This window comes from Glycine soja, chromosome 16 (genome assembly GCF_004193775.1).
Source record: "Glycine soja cultivar W05 chromosome 16, ASM419377v2, whole genome shotgun sequence".
Classification (NCBI taxonomy): domain Eukaryota; kingdom Viridiplantae; phylum Streptophyta; class Magnoliopsida; order Fabales; family Fabaceae; genus Glycine; species Glycine soja.
In genome coordinates, this window is record NC_041017.1 from 37312898 (window position 1) to 37329391 (window position 16494).

At 33.0% G+C, this 16494-nt stretch overlaps 2 protein-coding genes across 9 annotated transcripts; one reads left to right on the forward strand and one right to left on the reverse strand.

The window, feature by feature from the left end:
• Nucleotides 1-465: 465 nt before the first annotated feature.
• On the forward strand, nt 466-1774 carry LOC114389033 (probable carboxylesterase 18). Its single transcript, XM_028349616.1, has one exon. It carries the CDS (start codon nt 533-535, stop codon nt 1526-1528), a length of 996 nt encoding a protein of 331 aa, XP_028205417.1. The 5' UTR covers nt 466-532; the 3' UTR covers nt 1529-1774.
• A 2345-nt stretch (nt 1775-4119) lies between these two features.
• Nucleotides 4120-16142, reverse strand: LOC114391106 (chloride channel protein CLC-c-like). Of its 8 annotated transcripts, none has more exons than XM_028352095.1 (8): nt 15826-16142; nt 13973-14242; nt 11119-11319; nt 9867-10044; nt 8670-8932; nt 7219-7491; nt 5218-6346; nt 4120-4515 (listed from the first exon to the last, which is right to left on the reverse strand). In XM_028352095.1, the coding sequence occupies exons 2-8, from the start codon at nt 14221-14223 to the stop codon at nt 4420-4422; spliced, it is 2391 nt and encodes a 796-aa protein (XP_028207896.1). In that variant the 5' UTR covers nt 14224-14242; nt 15826-16142; the 3' UTR covers nt 4120-4419. The 8 variants fall into 8 exon arrangements, with proteins under 8 accessions (XP_028207896.1, XP_028207893.1, XP_028207897.1 ...); XM_028352092.1 differs by having other exon boundaries at nt 13973-14269; XM_028352096.1 differs by lacking the exon at nt 15826-16142 and adding an exon at nt 14788-15125 and having other exon boundaries at nt 9933-10044; nt 13973-14269.
• Between the last annotated feature and the right edge of the window lie 352 nt (nt 16143-16494).

Consider the following 16494-nt stretch of genomic DNA (forward strand, 5'->3'; position numbering starts at 1 on the left):
TTTTATCATATTTATATTTTTATCTATCAAGAGTATTCATGTAACATATTTGATATGTTTATTCCTTATACTTTAATGATTTTTATCTTTTAATCTTATTTAAAAATGATTTTTTTAATCATATCATTTATAATTCTTATAATTTTGAAAATAATTTTTTTAATTATCATAAGAAAGTAATTTTTTTAGTTTTATATTTTAAAATATAAATCATAGAAATTAAAAAAGTATTTTTAAATAATAAATACTAAAAAAATAAAAATCATAAAACTATATAAATCAAAACTAGTAATTTATCCTATTTGATATCATGAATGATATTGACATACACCATAATCCCCGAGAGTGTTTTTGCTTCAGTGTATTTTCTATACAAACACGTAAGAAAAGAAAACAGTTGGAAGCTGTAGTAGGGTAATGTAAGTTGTTTATCTGCTTTTCTCATCTCATAAAACTATATATACAACACATCCTCAGTCTTATTACTCACTTTCATTCTCCGAGCCAACCGAGTTAACTCACTAACAATCACATGGCTTCTGAACTCACCAAACTGATCCTTCCATGGAAAGTTCGCTTACTCATTTCCCTCCTTTCCACCCTCGCCGACACCTCTCGCCGCTCCAACGCCACCATCAACCGCCGCCTCTTTAACCTCGCTGACCGCCAGTCACTGCCAAACCCCACCCCCGTCGACGGCGTTTCCTCCTCCGACGTCACCGTCGATCCCGCCCGCAACCTCTGGTTCCGCCTCTTCGTCCCCTCCTCTTCCTCCGCCACCACCCTCCCGGTCTTCGTCTACTTCCATGGCGGCGCCTTCGCTTTCTTCTCCGCAGCTTCAACCCCTTACGACGCCGTTTGTCGTCTCTACTGTCGCTCCCTTAACGCCGTCGTTATCTCCGTCAACTACCGCCTCGCCCCTGAACACCGCTACCCCTCCCAATACGACGACGGTTTCGACGTCTTAAAATTCATCGACCGAAACGGCAGCGTTTTACCCGACGTTGCTGACGTCACCAAATGTTTTTTAGCGGGTGATAGCGCGGGTGCGAACCTGGCCCACCACGTGGCGGTTCGGGTTTCTAAAGAGAAGCTACAAAGAACCAACATTATCGGCTTAGTTTCGGTTCAACCGTATTTCGGAGGAGAAGAGAGAACCAAATCCGAAATCCAATTAAACCGGGTACCCATTATTTCGGTGGATAGAACCGATTGGCACTGGAAGGTGTTCTTGCCAAATGGATCGGACCGGGATCATGAAGCGGTTAACGTGAGTGGGCCCAATGCCGTGGATATTTCGGGTTTGGATTATCCGAATACGATTGTGTTTATGGGTGGGTTTGACCCGTTGCGTGATTGGCAAAGGAAGTATTATGATTGGTTGAGGGAATCGGGAAAAGAGGTGGAGTTAATCGATTATCCAAACACGTTTCATGCTTTTTACTTTTTTTCTGAATTGCCCGAAACTTCTCTGTTTGTTTATGATGTCAAGGAGTTTATGGCCAAGCAAATGGCCAATGTGAATTGAAGGGTATTTTAGTACGTTAATTATTTGTCTATGTTGTATATGAAGGTTGGAGGAAAAAAGGGAAGGACATGTAACATGTATTGTATGCAAATAGAGTATTGCTATGATGGTTGCGTGATGATATCAGTTTGATAAATGATAATTGCTATGCATAAGAAAAAAGAGATAATTTATCATTCAACTTCCCATAGAGAGAATACACTCTAGGGCACTTTCATTGAATGGAACTCATTCATTTTGGAGTGATCCTTTCACTTCTTTTTTATTTTTCTCCATTCTCTTTTATCACCTTTACTTCTTTTTGTAATTCTAAGTTTTTTTTGACAATGACAGACTAAATCAGCTATTGTTGGGAGTTTAACAACCAAACACTCTTGATATAATGATTTTTATTATCTATTTAATGTTATTTTAGTTTTATTGTTGTTTTTTTTGCACTAAATTTCACGTTTGTGGCTCATCCACGTTCATATTATGTTTTAGGGTTTAGGTATTAAAAAATGTTTATTTCTTAAGAACTGAAAAACAACATCTAAATAATTTATCCATAGGGATAGAATGATATTTAATTTGTTTTATACATATTTGTTTATAATGCAATTTAGCTATTTTATCTCTTAAGGGATTATGGAAAGAATTAGGTAAATTAGTGTGAAAAATCATGACTAGAGTATACGAGTAGATGTATGTGATAATTGAAATAATATTGAATAGATATAAATTATTAACATTGCATCAAAAATAATTTCGATAGGCTAAGCCTCAACATATCCATCATTCTGCATCGACCGTCACTTCATTGCTGAGTGTTTGTTTTTCTCATCCTTGCACATGCTAGCTAATTAGTTTAATTTTAAGTCAATTTACTTTTAATGTCACATGTTATAAAAAATTAAATCAATTCATTAATTGCTTGAAATTAGATATACACAAACTCAAAGTACAGTCAAAGGTCTTATGAACTCGACACTCGGACTTTCGTTTTAAAATACTACTTGAACAAATTTATATATTTGTCAATGAATTAATAACAATAAACTTAAAGGAGATAATTTTATTTTTGGTAAATAAGAAGATAATTCATTAAAGTGTGTAACATTCATAGTGTAATTTGTTTCCAATGCCAATAGAAAATAACTCATTCAATGGTATATATTTACCATTTAGAAAACTGCCAAATAAGATGCTAATTAGTGTAAGTGTGCATAGAACCTCAGCATTATCCGAAGGCCGACATAACACTATTTGCTATCAATTTTGATATAATAAAGAAATCACGAATTTGGGGACACAAGTTCTATTTGTAATGATATTTTGTACGAAGGAAAATATCATGCATGGATGTCCGCTCATTTGTTTTTTGGCCTGTGCTAAACAATGACAAGACTTTTGTGGTTGCGTGAAGATGAATTGAAGGATAATGTCTGAGTAAAAGGAAATGAATCATTAATACTTGAAAGAAATCCACCAAAAAGAATCAACTCCAATTGTTTTTTTCCCAAGTTGGTTGTACACATGACAATTCCCACTTGCATGATCTCGTAGTGTTCTTGCTATTTGAAAGTTTAATTTTGTGAGGTTCAACTTGTATGGTCCCATTCCAATAATATTGCATGTACTGTTTCTGCATAAGACTTTGGCTCTTTTGAAAGTGGCAGGGCTATAGAGAATATTGAATGATTTATGGATATATAGTTTATCATAAGATATGAACTGAGTTGACAAAAAAAAAAACTGAACTGCTATTATAGGAAGAAGTGGTGGATGGTGCAGCTTAGTTGGAGAGAAAGCAGTATTCTTGTGGGGTACGAGGGGTTGGAAAAATTATTAGGAGTTATGAGAACGGTGGGTGGTGCAGCTTAATATTAACTACGATCTCAATCGATTTATATACGACAAGTACACAATTTTTTTAATTTATGAGAAAAAAATTAATGATACTTATAATTATATATTATATGAAGGTTGATTGAAATCACCATAAAATTGAATCACTTTAGTAATTTAATTTCTCATATGCGAAAGCTAGCTCTAATTGCTTGTTCGACTTGATGTTTTTGTTCCTAACAAAAAAATCAATTTTTCACTGTTGGGTAGAAGATATTTAGTTAAGAAAACTAAAAAATGTCACTATCTTTTAATTATCAGCACTTTCAATTGGTCCAGCTTTATGTCTTATTCTTCAAAATATAACGTATTTCTTAACCCACTTAAATGCAACTCAATATCTAGATGTTATAATGACGTTAAGTTATTTAACTCATGTAAGTATACAGGAATCTCCAACACATTTTAATGGTAAACAAAAATTGATGAACTTTATCGCTTTGACTTTAACCATATCTAAGTTTTTGATTTTTTACGATGCCGACAAAAATCAAACCTAAGTCTCATATTTTTGCAAGCTTAGCCACATTGGAATGATTATGTTATTAATAAGATAGTTTAAACAATTTCTGTGATCACCAAACAATACATTACATACTAATTCTATGCTGGAACTTAGTTCATGTATATGTTAACAGTGGTATGGTTCAAAGGTATCGCAGTACATTTGCCTAATTAACATTAACATTATCATACAAAGAGAATTGATCATTAAGCTTGCAAATTTATTCAAAAAAATAAAAAAAGCAACATGTAGAAGAGATCATTATCAACTAACCGTGGTACCTAACTTTTGTGTTTAAAAGTGTCTATCTGAAAGTATCAAGCTGACTTCATGAAATAGAGATTAACAAATCCATATGCAGAAGTCACTTCTTAAGCAACATTTTTTGCTTCAAGTGTTCTATGAATAATAATTGCACTCTACTGTATATAAAAACTTTGATCAACTAATGAATGCAACACTCCAACACAGAAGAAAGAATATTTTTCATTGAGATCGCTCATTGCCATTTGTGAGGCTTGATATCAGGGTAAAGTCCCAAAACATGCTCTGGCATAAAATCATGGCGTGTTAGAATCCCAACAACTGGAGGTCTCTGCAATATGAAGAGGTTGTTAGCATATTTTGCATCAGGTGAAGCAAAAGAAGTCAACTTAACTAAGTACTTATTCAATAACTCTTGTTAAAATGAGAGTTTATTCGTGAGCTCAATGATGAAACTTACTGAAATAAGCTAAAAAGAATTTTAGTAAGCTTCTCCATGAGACTTATTATTGAAATAAGATAAGAGCTTATAAGAAGGTCAAAACTCATAGGTCACCTCTATAAATTCAAATTAGTTTTTCTAAATGCTCCTTGGATCTAATTGAATGAGTAAACCATCAACTTTATCCTTACACTATTACCCTATTTCCTGAATGGTCCCTAATGTAAAAAAACTACTCAAGTAGTCCTAAAAGTATTAAAACTAACGCCAAGTAGTCATCCAAATACTATAAAACCCTTCAAAATTTAGTCCCTAAACTTAACTAAAATACATCAACTTAAGGATTATTTAAAGTGATTAATATCCAATACTTTAAGGATTACTCAAACACTTTACTTTAGGGACTATTTATGAGAGAAGTTCATGCTTCAAGGACAAAATTGATGGTTTGTCTATTTTGGAATCTTCAAATAAACTGTAGACAGATGAAAAACTGTAATGTTTACATGGCCAAAGAATGCAGATGACACAGATTCAAGTGAAGGGGTATATAATAACATTTTTTGGGAGGGAAAAGAAAAGATATCATACCCCTTGGCTCTTTGGAACAACACACATGTGCCTGAGTCCATGTTGGCGGAAAAGAATAGCAGCTTTGGCAAGTGACATTGTCTCAACCACAGTGTAAGGAGATGCATTAGTTATTGGATGGAGATCAACATACATATCTATCTCTTCCTCTTGGATATCAAGATCCTCTAGTTTGATTTCCTTTCCTGATCCTGCCTTTCCAAAATCCAAAGTAGAAATTCTTTGGAAGATCACTGGATTCGCAAAACCCCTATCTCTTGAAAAGATCTTCTCCTTCAGTAACACTAGTAAATGAGACCTCAGTACAAGCCCACATAACTCTGGTGCATCTGAGAAAGGTGGTTCATCAATGACAGGAAACCCATTATGCCCTGTAGTATGCAGTGCATGCAATATATTCCCAACCTTTTCGATGCCAGAAAAGGTTATCAATGGACCTGAAACAACATCGCGTGTTACTAAATTCCTCATGTAAGGTTCTGCATGAGCCTCCAAATAAGGAAGTCCTTTGATCTTAAGTATTTGATCATAGACACCCTTGTTGAAGCTGTCTGCCACAGTTTTTGAGACTAATAAGACCAACATTACAAGTGGAAGTAACAAGAGATCATTAGTGAGCTCAAGCAATATGACACAAATAGACACTGTCATTCTCATGGTGCCACCAAGGAAGGAAGCAGCTCCAAGTAGGGCAAATAGTCCTCTGTCGAGTTTGGTGATCGTTTCGAAGAGCCGGCCGAAAAGACGGCCATAGGCAGCACCAGCAAGTATCACAGGAATGAAGAGCCCGGATGGAATAGCAATGCCATAAGTGATTATCCCAAGACAGTAAATAGTAGCAAAGTAGATAAACAAACTGGTAATATGAAACTCTTTGATTATCCTGGGGCTAAATAGATTGCGAATAGCATCATCATTGGTGTTTAGAAACAGAGAAGCAAGATCATTGTAGTAACCTGGTGGGCATTGAAAGTTTTTGTATTCTCCAGACTCATCAACAGAGGGACAGATCACTGTCGAATTAGAAGGGCAGGGAATGCAGTATGCAATCCATGGCAAGAAATAATAACAACATGATGTCAAAAGAGCAATTGTGACAACAAGAGAGATTTTTGAAAATGCACCTTTTCTGCCACAAAAAAAGGGTTATTAGTTACATTGATAATACATTATAGGTTAATCTATTCATTTGATCCTACCGTTGTCCTCATTTTAAGTTTTAGTGCCTATACAAGAAAATTGTAAGTTTTAATCCCTACACATGAATAAAAATTAAGTTTTGGTCCTCATTGCTAATATCATATAACTCTATCTGATAGTGTAAAACTGCTACAAAAAATTTCTGACAGTGATTAAGTACCACAAAAAACTATTCAAGGACTAAAACTTCGAGTTTTTCGTATAGGGACTAAAACTTATAATAAGGACAACTATAGGACTAAATGAATAGTTTAAATTGATTAAATTTATAAGGATGCATCCATCCTTAATTTAAAGTGGTTAAATTTATAAGGTACTATAATTTAATCAAGGTAAACACACCCTTATTTTCTCACTTTATACATTTCCTCACTTTTAGAATTTGAGCTTAGGGATGAACTTAACTCCACACGATCAATTGTAAGGTGAGGGCTGTCCATGCTTTATAAACTCTATTCACGGAAATTAATGCAATCCCAAAGAGGTAGCAATTAAGGCAGCTTTTCAAAACACCCTTAGGGCTATCGGCATCTTATGCCACTTTTTTCTCTCTTTTAACATGGGCCTGACTCAACTCAATCCCCATTTAAGCTATGTCTCTATTCAATGTGAGATTAAGCACTAGGATGAGGCTGCAAATAAGGCAGCCCCTAAAGAGGCTGAAATTAAGGCGGGTTAGAGATAACCACAATTAAGACGGTTTTCCAACACTCACTTTAGAGAAAGTATGTTCTGTAAGCATGATTAGAAAATAGCAAGTAAATGGCTAAGAACTATTTAACTTTGAATGTGAGGACATACCCATTGATGATGCTATATGTCCGAACAACCTTATCCACAAGGTAATTATATATGCTTCCAAGAATTCCAGCAATGGCTCCCATTAGTAGTACTGCAAATATCCCACTAGCACTATATGTTATATTGGCTGAACTAACATCATACATTATCAGACCACCTTCCCCAAATAGCCCACATTTCCCGCCTGTGGCACAAAACTGAATTGCAACTCTTAAAACAATAGCAACCACTGCTGTTGTGAAAAAAGTCCTCCAAAGAAGAGCACTCCGCCACCTGAAGGTATGGCCCATAAAAAATAAAAGAAAATGTTCAGTTTTCTAAAATGGCCATAATTTACAATTCATAACATCAACCATATCATCTATCTTGTCATGCAGTTAAGATCATTGGATTAAAACCAGAAAACATGAAGCAGAGTTCCTTTTTTAAAATCTTTTAAGTAGAAGGTGGATACCCTTTTACTCATAGCATAAACATTTGAAAGTATTCAAGGCATTAAGTGGAAGATATATTGTGTAGACATCATATTCCATTTGTCCATAGAAAAGAAGCAGAAACCTTAAAGACCATAAATTATCAAACATAATGAAGTTATTCATGAATTCAATGACCATTCTTCCAATTAAACTTTATTTAGTACACTATCGTCAACTCCATGTGGTAAACAGTTAGCTCGTCACCAAAAGAAAATTAGACGTCACCAAAAAAAACCAGTTTAGCTGCCTGCTTTCTTTTCATTATTTATTTTATAAGACAGACTACTAACTTTCATGTTATGTAATTCTAACTTCTTAAAAGTTAAGCACAAATACTTTGATTTGTTTCACGTATTCATATCCAATATCGATACTCTTGAATACTCCACCAATACCTTTAAAAAAGTTACGAAAATCCAATACAACTACATATGAGACATTAAAGTATGTATAACATACAAACATAGAAGCATGTCCTTTGATGAACCGAAAATGAAAATTGTCTTCTTTATGGACGATTTCAAGAAAGGGATAAAATTGATATTATTCCTATTTGTAGACAATAGAAGTGATTTACGATGATCATTTATAATCTTTATTTTGTTTTCAGTAATGTCCAATGAGTATATTCTTTATTTGGATTTGCAGAATTACCATTATATATTTATAATGTTTTGTGCTCTTCTATACATAGCTAAATACGTATCTTACACCGTATCCTATATAATTTTGGAGTAATCATATTGCCGTATCAGATACATATTTATTTGATACAAGTATGATATCTATGCATGATATCACACTAATAATGATTACACATTCACGGCTATCTTACCACTATTGATGTCATTTTATTGCTTCTTTTCCATTAACACCTTATATTATAGGGAATTTTTTTTATTAGAATCACAAATTTGCAATATAAAGATACCATGAAGTTGGTAGAGAAAGAGTAACTTTAGCAGAAATAGATACCATGTAGCTGCCTCTTCAAGAGCAAAGAGGACACCACCTACTGGTGCACGAAAGGCAGCAGCAACACCAGCAGCTGCACCACAAGTAATCATGTCTCGCCGGTCTCGGTCATTTTTGAAATATCTAAGCCAAGTGCAAGTCAAGTGATACTTGCGAGATCCACCCTGCCCCAATAAAGAAGCTATGCATGCACCTGTATGTACCATAGGCCCCTCTTTGCCCACCACAAATCCAGCAGAAACTCCAAGGATGGAACCAAATATCTGTCACAGTTAAAACCATAGGTTTATAAACACATTGAACATTTCCCAAGAAGTAAGTTATTTTATCTTGTTCTTACCACTAAAAAGGGGAAAACACAATGTGTTAGGAATGAATCAACACAAGCTAAGGGAGGTGTATTGGATTGAGATTTTTAAAATCCTAATTGAATACACCCGCCCTGAGATAAATTGGTCTTTTTGAAAACTTGGTTTTCAACCTAACACGATGGCACATTTCATAAATGTAACAAGCTACACCTAGTGGCAAAAAAGATTTTCTTGTTGTGGCTGTATTCTCTGATGAAATTAATCCTAATAACATTTTCAACGTATCTAATCATGTGAAATCTCTTATGCATTGCTAGTCAACTAGATCAAAGAAAATAGCTTATATCAGTATAAGAAAGAATAATCCTTTGAGGATCAGAATAGATTGAGGATCAAATTATTTAGTACCTAGCCATTGAATCTGATACCATGTCAATAAACAAATTCACCTCAATGTTTAAGTGTAGGCACTGGAATAGGTTTTATCTCAAACATTTTGGTATAACTCGGTCTATCTTTTCCATATTATTTTGCGGAAACACATAAGATAAAATAAAAAAGGTAGAGAAAGAAGTATAAGAAACACCAAACATGTCACAATAAAAAGTATATATATACAATCACCTATCTTGAATAATTAAGAAATTGTTTTAACTTTTCCTTGGTAATATATCCTGCAGTGCATTGAACCCTTTCCAAGAAAAAAAATATATAATAAAAGGCTTTTACTAACGAAATAATATTCACTCTTCGCTAAAATTCTTTTATCTGAAATAGAAAACTGGGACATTGGGTAATTTTCATTTGTTCAAGGAGTTATTCAATTTTTATCTGTGTGTTTATGCAAAAAGGGTAGACTTGCTCCTAGTATTGTAGTATTATTCACCTTTACAAAAAGGGTGCTTGGAGCCAATATATGTTGAGCATCCACACCATTGAGATATGCTTTTACCTCTGGAATGCCAGAGCCTGCAGCTGCTGGAGCGATGAAAGCACAAAGTGCAGCAGCAGCTGCTGCTAAACACATATTCGCACCAGCATATGCTAAGAAAGCATCAAGATATCTGCACTGGAACTACTAATCTGTGAGAATATATGAACATTAATGCCAACCATAAAGAATTACATGACAAGGATTAGTGATAACTGAGAGAAAATAATTTCAACCAAGATCCGAAAATAATTTCTACAAGGATTTTTGTTCATTAAATTGGTGAATTATGATAGAATATAAATATACATATATAGAGAGAGAGAGAGTTAATATATGATTTAATCCGTGAAATGCTGTTTATTTTTGGTCCATGAAAGTGATCATTTGTACAATTTAGTCTTTCAATGTATCAACTTGCTCATATTTTAGATATTTCATCGCACATATATATAATCAAAATGTGAGCAAAATTAATAAATTTTGGGATCAAATTGTATGTATTTACACTTTTGAAGACTAATTAGTCACCAAAAAGACTAAAATATGATCAAGTTAACACATTCGTGAACCAAATTGCATATATTAACACTTTCAGGGATTAAAGATAAACAGGATGTCACTTTCAGAAACCAAATTATATATTAACTCTTTCTCTCACTCTATATAGTCGCATATTGAATATGCCAATTGCATCTCCAATACAAAGAAAGACTACCTGAAAGGGAAGTTTAAGGGAAAAAGAGTAGTTGCAAATCACAATACATTTATTGCTTATTTTTAAAAGCATATTATATAATAGATGCATTTAAGTTGGTAAGCAGATGACATATTTATAAACCAATAATTGGGAATAAAGCATTTTCTGTAATTTCAAAAAATTTGTTTTGACAAATGAAAAGAAGTGCCAGAAGCATACAAGAAGTATTAGATGTGATATGATACGTATCTTTTGGGAAGGGGAAAGGAGTGGAAAGCATAAATATCACATGTTTACATTTTCTGGTTATGATTTAGAGAGTTGACTAAATGATGGGCAATCACATGATGAACCAATTCAATAGTTACATTATAAGCACATCATATATATCTTTAATGTAAAAGTTATGAAAAGAACAATTAGCATCTAACAAAAAATCAAGTACAGACCAAATGCTCCTTTAGCAGTTTGCAAAATGCATCTGGTTGGAGCTAGGAGCAAGCTCACCTGTGTTTAGACATGAGACTGGTGGTCATAAACAGCTTGAAACCAGCTATGTTCTCAACTGCAAAACTGTTAAAGAAGCCAACCAATCCAGTACCTAATCCAATAAGAAGAGCAAATCCCCACTTAAGCATCACATAATGGATTATCTGAACCTTCTTCCTGGAACTCCAGTCATTCTTCAATATTTCATTGTCAAAAATCCTAAAATTAAAGAATAAGTATTCTGGTGTCATAGCTCATTCCTTAAGTACCTGACTTGCCAATGCAATCAAAACAATTCCAAAGTTCTTGCTATTTGTAATTTTGATTAGCTGGTGCATAATAATATGACTTTAAATGCTATGGAAAATTGGAAAGAAATACAAACATGGAGAAACAGAATAGAATCCGGCATAAAAAAACTAACGTAGTGCCACAATGGGGGAGGGTCATTGTATGCAGCCTTACTCTAAAATTTGTAAACATAAGTTGCTAAGGCAAAACTAGCTATAGTGGAACTGTGGAAGGCACTGATAGATGTAGATACCCCTTTGCCCAGCATTCAAAAGGAAGAAACGTTTAAACAAGTAAAAGATTTTTTACTCCCGATATAATTAACTATAGGAAGTAGAAACAATGAACTACTTGCACAATTATTCCTGAAATGGACTCTTTTTCAATCAAAATATTATACTTGGTTAGTAGCAAAATATACATGTGTGTGTATATATATATATTACTTGGTTTTGGATAGAAGTCTCAGAACACAATGACATCGGGTAATTTACGTAGTTGATCCCACATAATGGGAAAATTCTTTGTTGTCGTTGTTATTTATAATATTCTACTTTAATCTTGAGGTTGTGAGGTAATGTTACTTTTTGACACTATATTGTCCTCTCTCTAGTTTTTTCTTCTCTATTCACCAACAATATCTTTTATCGAAAAAGAATCAGTCTGATATTTTTTGTGTAACGAAATTTTAACTTACCCTTTCAGCCTTTCTCTTATGTACTGAAATATGAGATCCCAAGTATCACATGAAATTCTGAACACATTTGCTCCATTTAATGACTTGAGTACCTGAGATTCCAGGCAGAAGGTTGCAAAGCTAATTTGTAGAACTATTTTTTTGTTATAAATTACAGGTATCCTACACTGGAGACAGTTGTGCTCAGATTAGTAGGAATATTATAGGCGACAAAGATCTCTCCCTGAGTATTTAACGCAATTACATACTAGGACTCGAACTCAAGACATTTGTAGAACTAATTTGCTAAGCTACAAGATAGAAGGTTTTGTTTGGCAATATATGGTTTATAAACAAAGACATTCTAGGTAGCATAAACTCCAATTAGAAACAACTGGACTCTGACATCATGAGGAAGCAAAACTGCAAACAAGGTTTAAGTTAACAAACGACACTGAGCACAAATTTTAGTGATTTATCCCACACACGCTAAAATTCGACTGTTTGATGAAAATAAATTACAAAACTACCAATCTGCCATATTTGTTTAAGAGCATCCTCTCTCTACATTAAAATATCTGCATTGAATGAAAGTGTTTTTAGGACTTATTTTCCAACAAGAGAGTTTTTAGGAGTTTTTTAATTATTTTTATTTTTTTGAGTTATTATTACTCTCAATAAGACATTTCTTATCCTAATTTTATATACTAAGCATTTAATTTAGTTTTTTTTTCAAATATGCTTTTTAATTTTAATTTGAAATTTAATTTGATTTAACAACTAGTTTAAAAAATCCTTTCTCAATTGTCTCAAATCACTCTCCTTTAAATTTATTCTTAATTATTTTCCAACAAGAGAGTTTTTAGGAGTTTTTTTTTAATTATTTTTATTTCCATTTTTATGAGTTGCTATTACTCTCAATAAGACATGTCTTATCCTAATTTTATATGTTAAGCATTTAATTTAGTTTTTTTTTTCAAATATGCTTTTTAATTTGAATTTGAAATTTAATTTGATTTAACAACTAGTTAAAAAAAATCCTTTCTCAATTGTCTCAAATCACTCTCCTTTAAATTTATCTTTGTTTATATGTTTGATTTTCTTAACCGCTTATTTCTTTCAATTTATTCTTTTTCATCTTTATTTATAAATTCAATTTTAATAATTTTTAAAAGAAATTATCAAATAGTTAAAAATAACATTTTATCACTAAATAAATTATTTCTTTTAAGTTTAAAATATAATCTACATGTTGAATGATATTTATTTTTAACTTTTTAATTATAATATAATTTATATATTAAAAAAATTATTATAAATTTTAATTATATAAAAAAAACATTTATTCTATATATTATACCAGCTAATATACTAGTTTAATTATTAACAAAATTTAAGAGTGATCAAACAGTGGAAGCACATGATGCAAAGACACCACTGCAAAATTGCAATTAAAGATATAGTTACTAAAAGGAATCATCGTGTGAGAAAGTAGCTGGAAGGAGATGATATTTATGTTGAACTATGTATGATTGAAATAAAGAAACAAAAAACAGGTGGCACACAGGAAAACAAACTCCCCTCCTAAAAAAGAAAGTGACAGAAGTGATAAAAGTTCCTCCCCTTCCAAAAAAGAAAGTGACAGAAGTGATAAAAGTTCCTCCCCTCCCAAAAAAGAAAGTGACAGAAGTGATAAAAGTTCCTCTATATGCAGTGTACAGAAAAAATTCTTGCTGAATTCTGAAGCAGCTTAAATATATTTTATAGAGACTAAAACTAAAAATTAAAAATTTTATAAGAACCATAAACATATTTAACCTAATAAAAAAAGAGTATGCCAGCCATGTTCCTTAAAACATAATAGTGTGTTTAAGCTCAAAATTAAAAAGAAAGCAAGTTGCTTACTCATAGTCAAGGCTTTCAATAGGGCAGAGGTTGGCACCAATAATAGCAATCTGGGAGGTGGTGTTAGTCCCCTTCATAAGAAGTGGCTTTGTATGAGCCTTGTTTCTGTCATATATCCCTGACCAGTACCCTCCACTTTCTTCATTCCCATCCCACAAATCTTCATTTTCTATGTCATGCTCATAATCACTGCAGTTTACACCATCTTCTGCATCCATCTTCTCAGCTCCTTCGCCGCTGGTTGGTGTCATGATAAGAACCTAATTTACACTACAGCACATGTATATTAATCAGAACCTGCAACAAGCACAACCCCATCTTAAGCATGTCGTGTAATCAAAGTGCCATCTCACATTCAACACTCAAAATTAACCTTCCCTTGACTTTCCTGTACAGAAACAACTTGCAAATTATTGAAACTGATACCATATTGAAGATTGAAGATTCAGAGAATCTAAAAAAGAATTGATCAAAAAGTGAGTTCTGTACAAACGAGTATTAACTGCTAACTTATTTAACTAACCAGTAACCTCTAATACAAATCATGTCAACAACCATGGCTTTCAACATTTTACAACTGTGAAGACTAGTTTTGAACCATAGTCATTCAACTGGTTGATATTCTGGAAATTGTTGGATCAACATTAATCACATGAATAGTTGACATATACAACAAAAAGGGATCATAGGAAAGTTTATCAGCACAAACTAAGGTATAAAATTATGACAGTTGAGATATAAAAAAAAAAAAAAAAAAAAAAACTCACACACACACAACAGTTTGGGCGAGATAGAAGTATCAGAAATTGGTTTACAGTAATCAATAATGCTCCTTCTTCTGGAGTATTTCCAACTCTGAAGATCACCTGAACATAAACGTTATCCGTGCATCTCTTTGAAAAGTCCAAAGGAAAATATATGATAAGATTAAGACGCAGGCACTATGCAGACAAAACACATCAATAATTAACTGCAACCTCAATAATTCACTACAACTTATCATGTGTCAAATTAAACTTTGACACCAAATCTCGTCATCTATTTTTATTTTAATTCAAGGTTAATGTTAATTTACTTAATCTCGCTAGTTTCTTTCTCTAGGAGTGGTAGTAACACACTGTCTAAGATGCTCCTTCTAATACTTTATTGATTGAAATTTATTGAAAATTACAAAATCTTAGAGAGATTTATTAAATAAGACATGAGATTTACAAAATTTTATGATTCTTAATCAATTTCAACCCATATGAGAAAGTGTTCAACAAAGTGAGTGTGTGTTTCTAACATTTCTCTTTCAATAATTATCATGGAGATCTCTCAGCTTTCCTATTCGCGCGCTCCTTTTGTCACCTGTCATGATTGGTGAATCCCGCAACTTGCCTAGCTCTTCTTTGAGTTTCTTTCTTAGTGATTATTCTGCTTAATTCTACAGTATCTGTTAGATTTACCAGCATAATTAAAGAATTGAAGGTAATTGGAAGAAATCCTACAGCCACCACAAACCATGAAAATTCGGTCCTAGAAGATGATGATCACCACCTTCCAATTTGGTTGCATACATGAAGCTGTGTATGTAAATTTCTTTATAGAACCTTATTTAATTGACAAGATTCCTATGTCCCTCCATCATCATCTTCTAGAACTAATGGCCAACTCCACCGTCAAATATTGCCATAATAACCAACAAGTTAAGGTGAACATTTAAAATTTAATCTCTAAAACAACAAATTACTCTTACTAATTAAAACCATAATGTCACTTTACACAGCATTATGAAAAAATTGAAGTATCTATCTATCTATATTCACGTAATAGGTATTTAATCATCTAATAGTAACAACAATCTTTCTCACCTAACACATTATTCCACTGTGAACCCAAGACCGAGTTGGCACCATCCATTTCAAAACCAATAGAATCTAATTAAGACCAAATTGGCTTCATTTTCATGCCTTGCGAAGCCTTGTCACAATTTTCTAACAAAGAACCAACGGTAACAACCGAGGCAAGTAAACTCATCGAATAAAGAATATCACAATATGGTGTCCAAAAAAGAAAGGCCATCATCAACATTGTCATCTTCTGGAACCCTTGGGGCAGCTGCAGGATCTCTTTCCATCACCATCTCTTCCTGAACTGAAGGACAGACACATATATGGCTTATTAAATGAGAACATTTCTCATTTTAAAAACGTGAAAACCATGAATTAGACCACAACTATATAGACAATCAAAATATATAAAAGTTATCTAGTGATCATGCCACCATTTAATAAAGTCATATTGGAACCGTCAACATTAAACAAAATTGTACATGACTGTTTTAAGTTGTCATGTGATTACCAACTTATTTTTAATTTTGATCATCCATATCTAATTACAACACTCCACATCCTTCTTTTTTTAACCTAACAGTTAAATATGAATCACCTATTAGAATCATTAAATTATAAAAATTATTCTTCGTTAAAATACATTAGCAATTTGTACCAAAGACAAAAAAACCATTATTCTTATTGAGT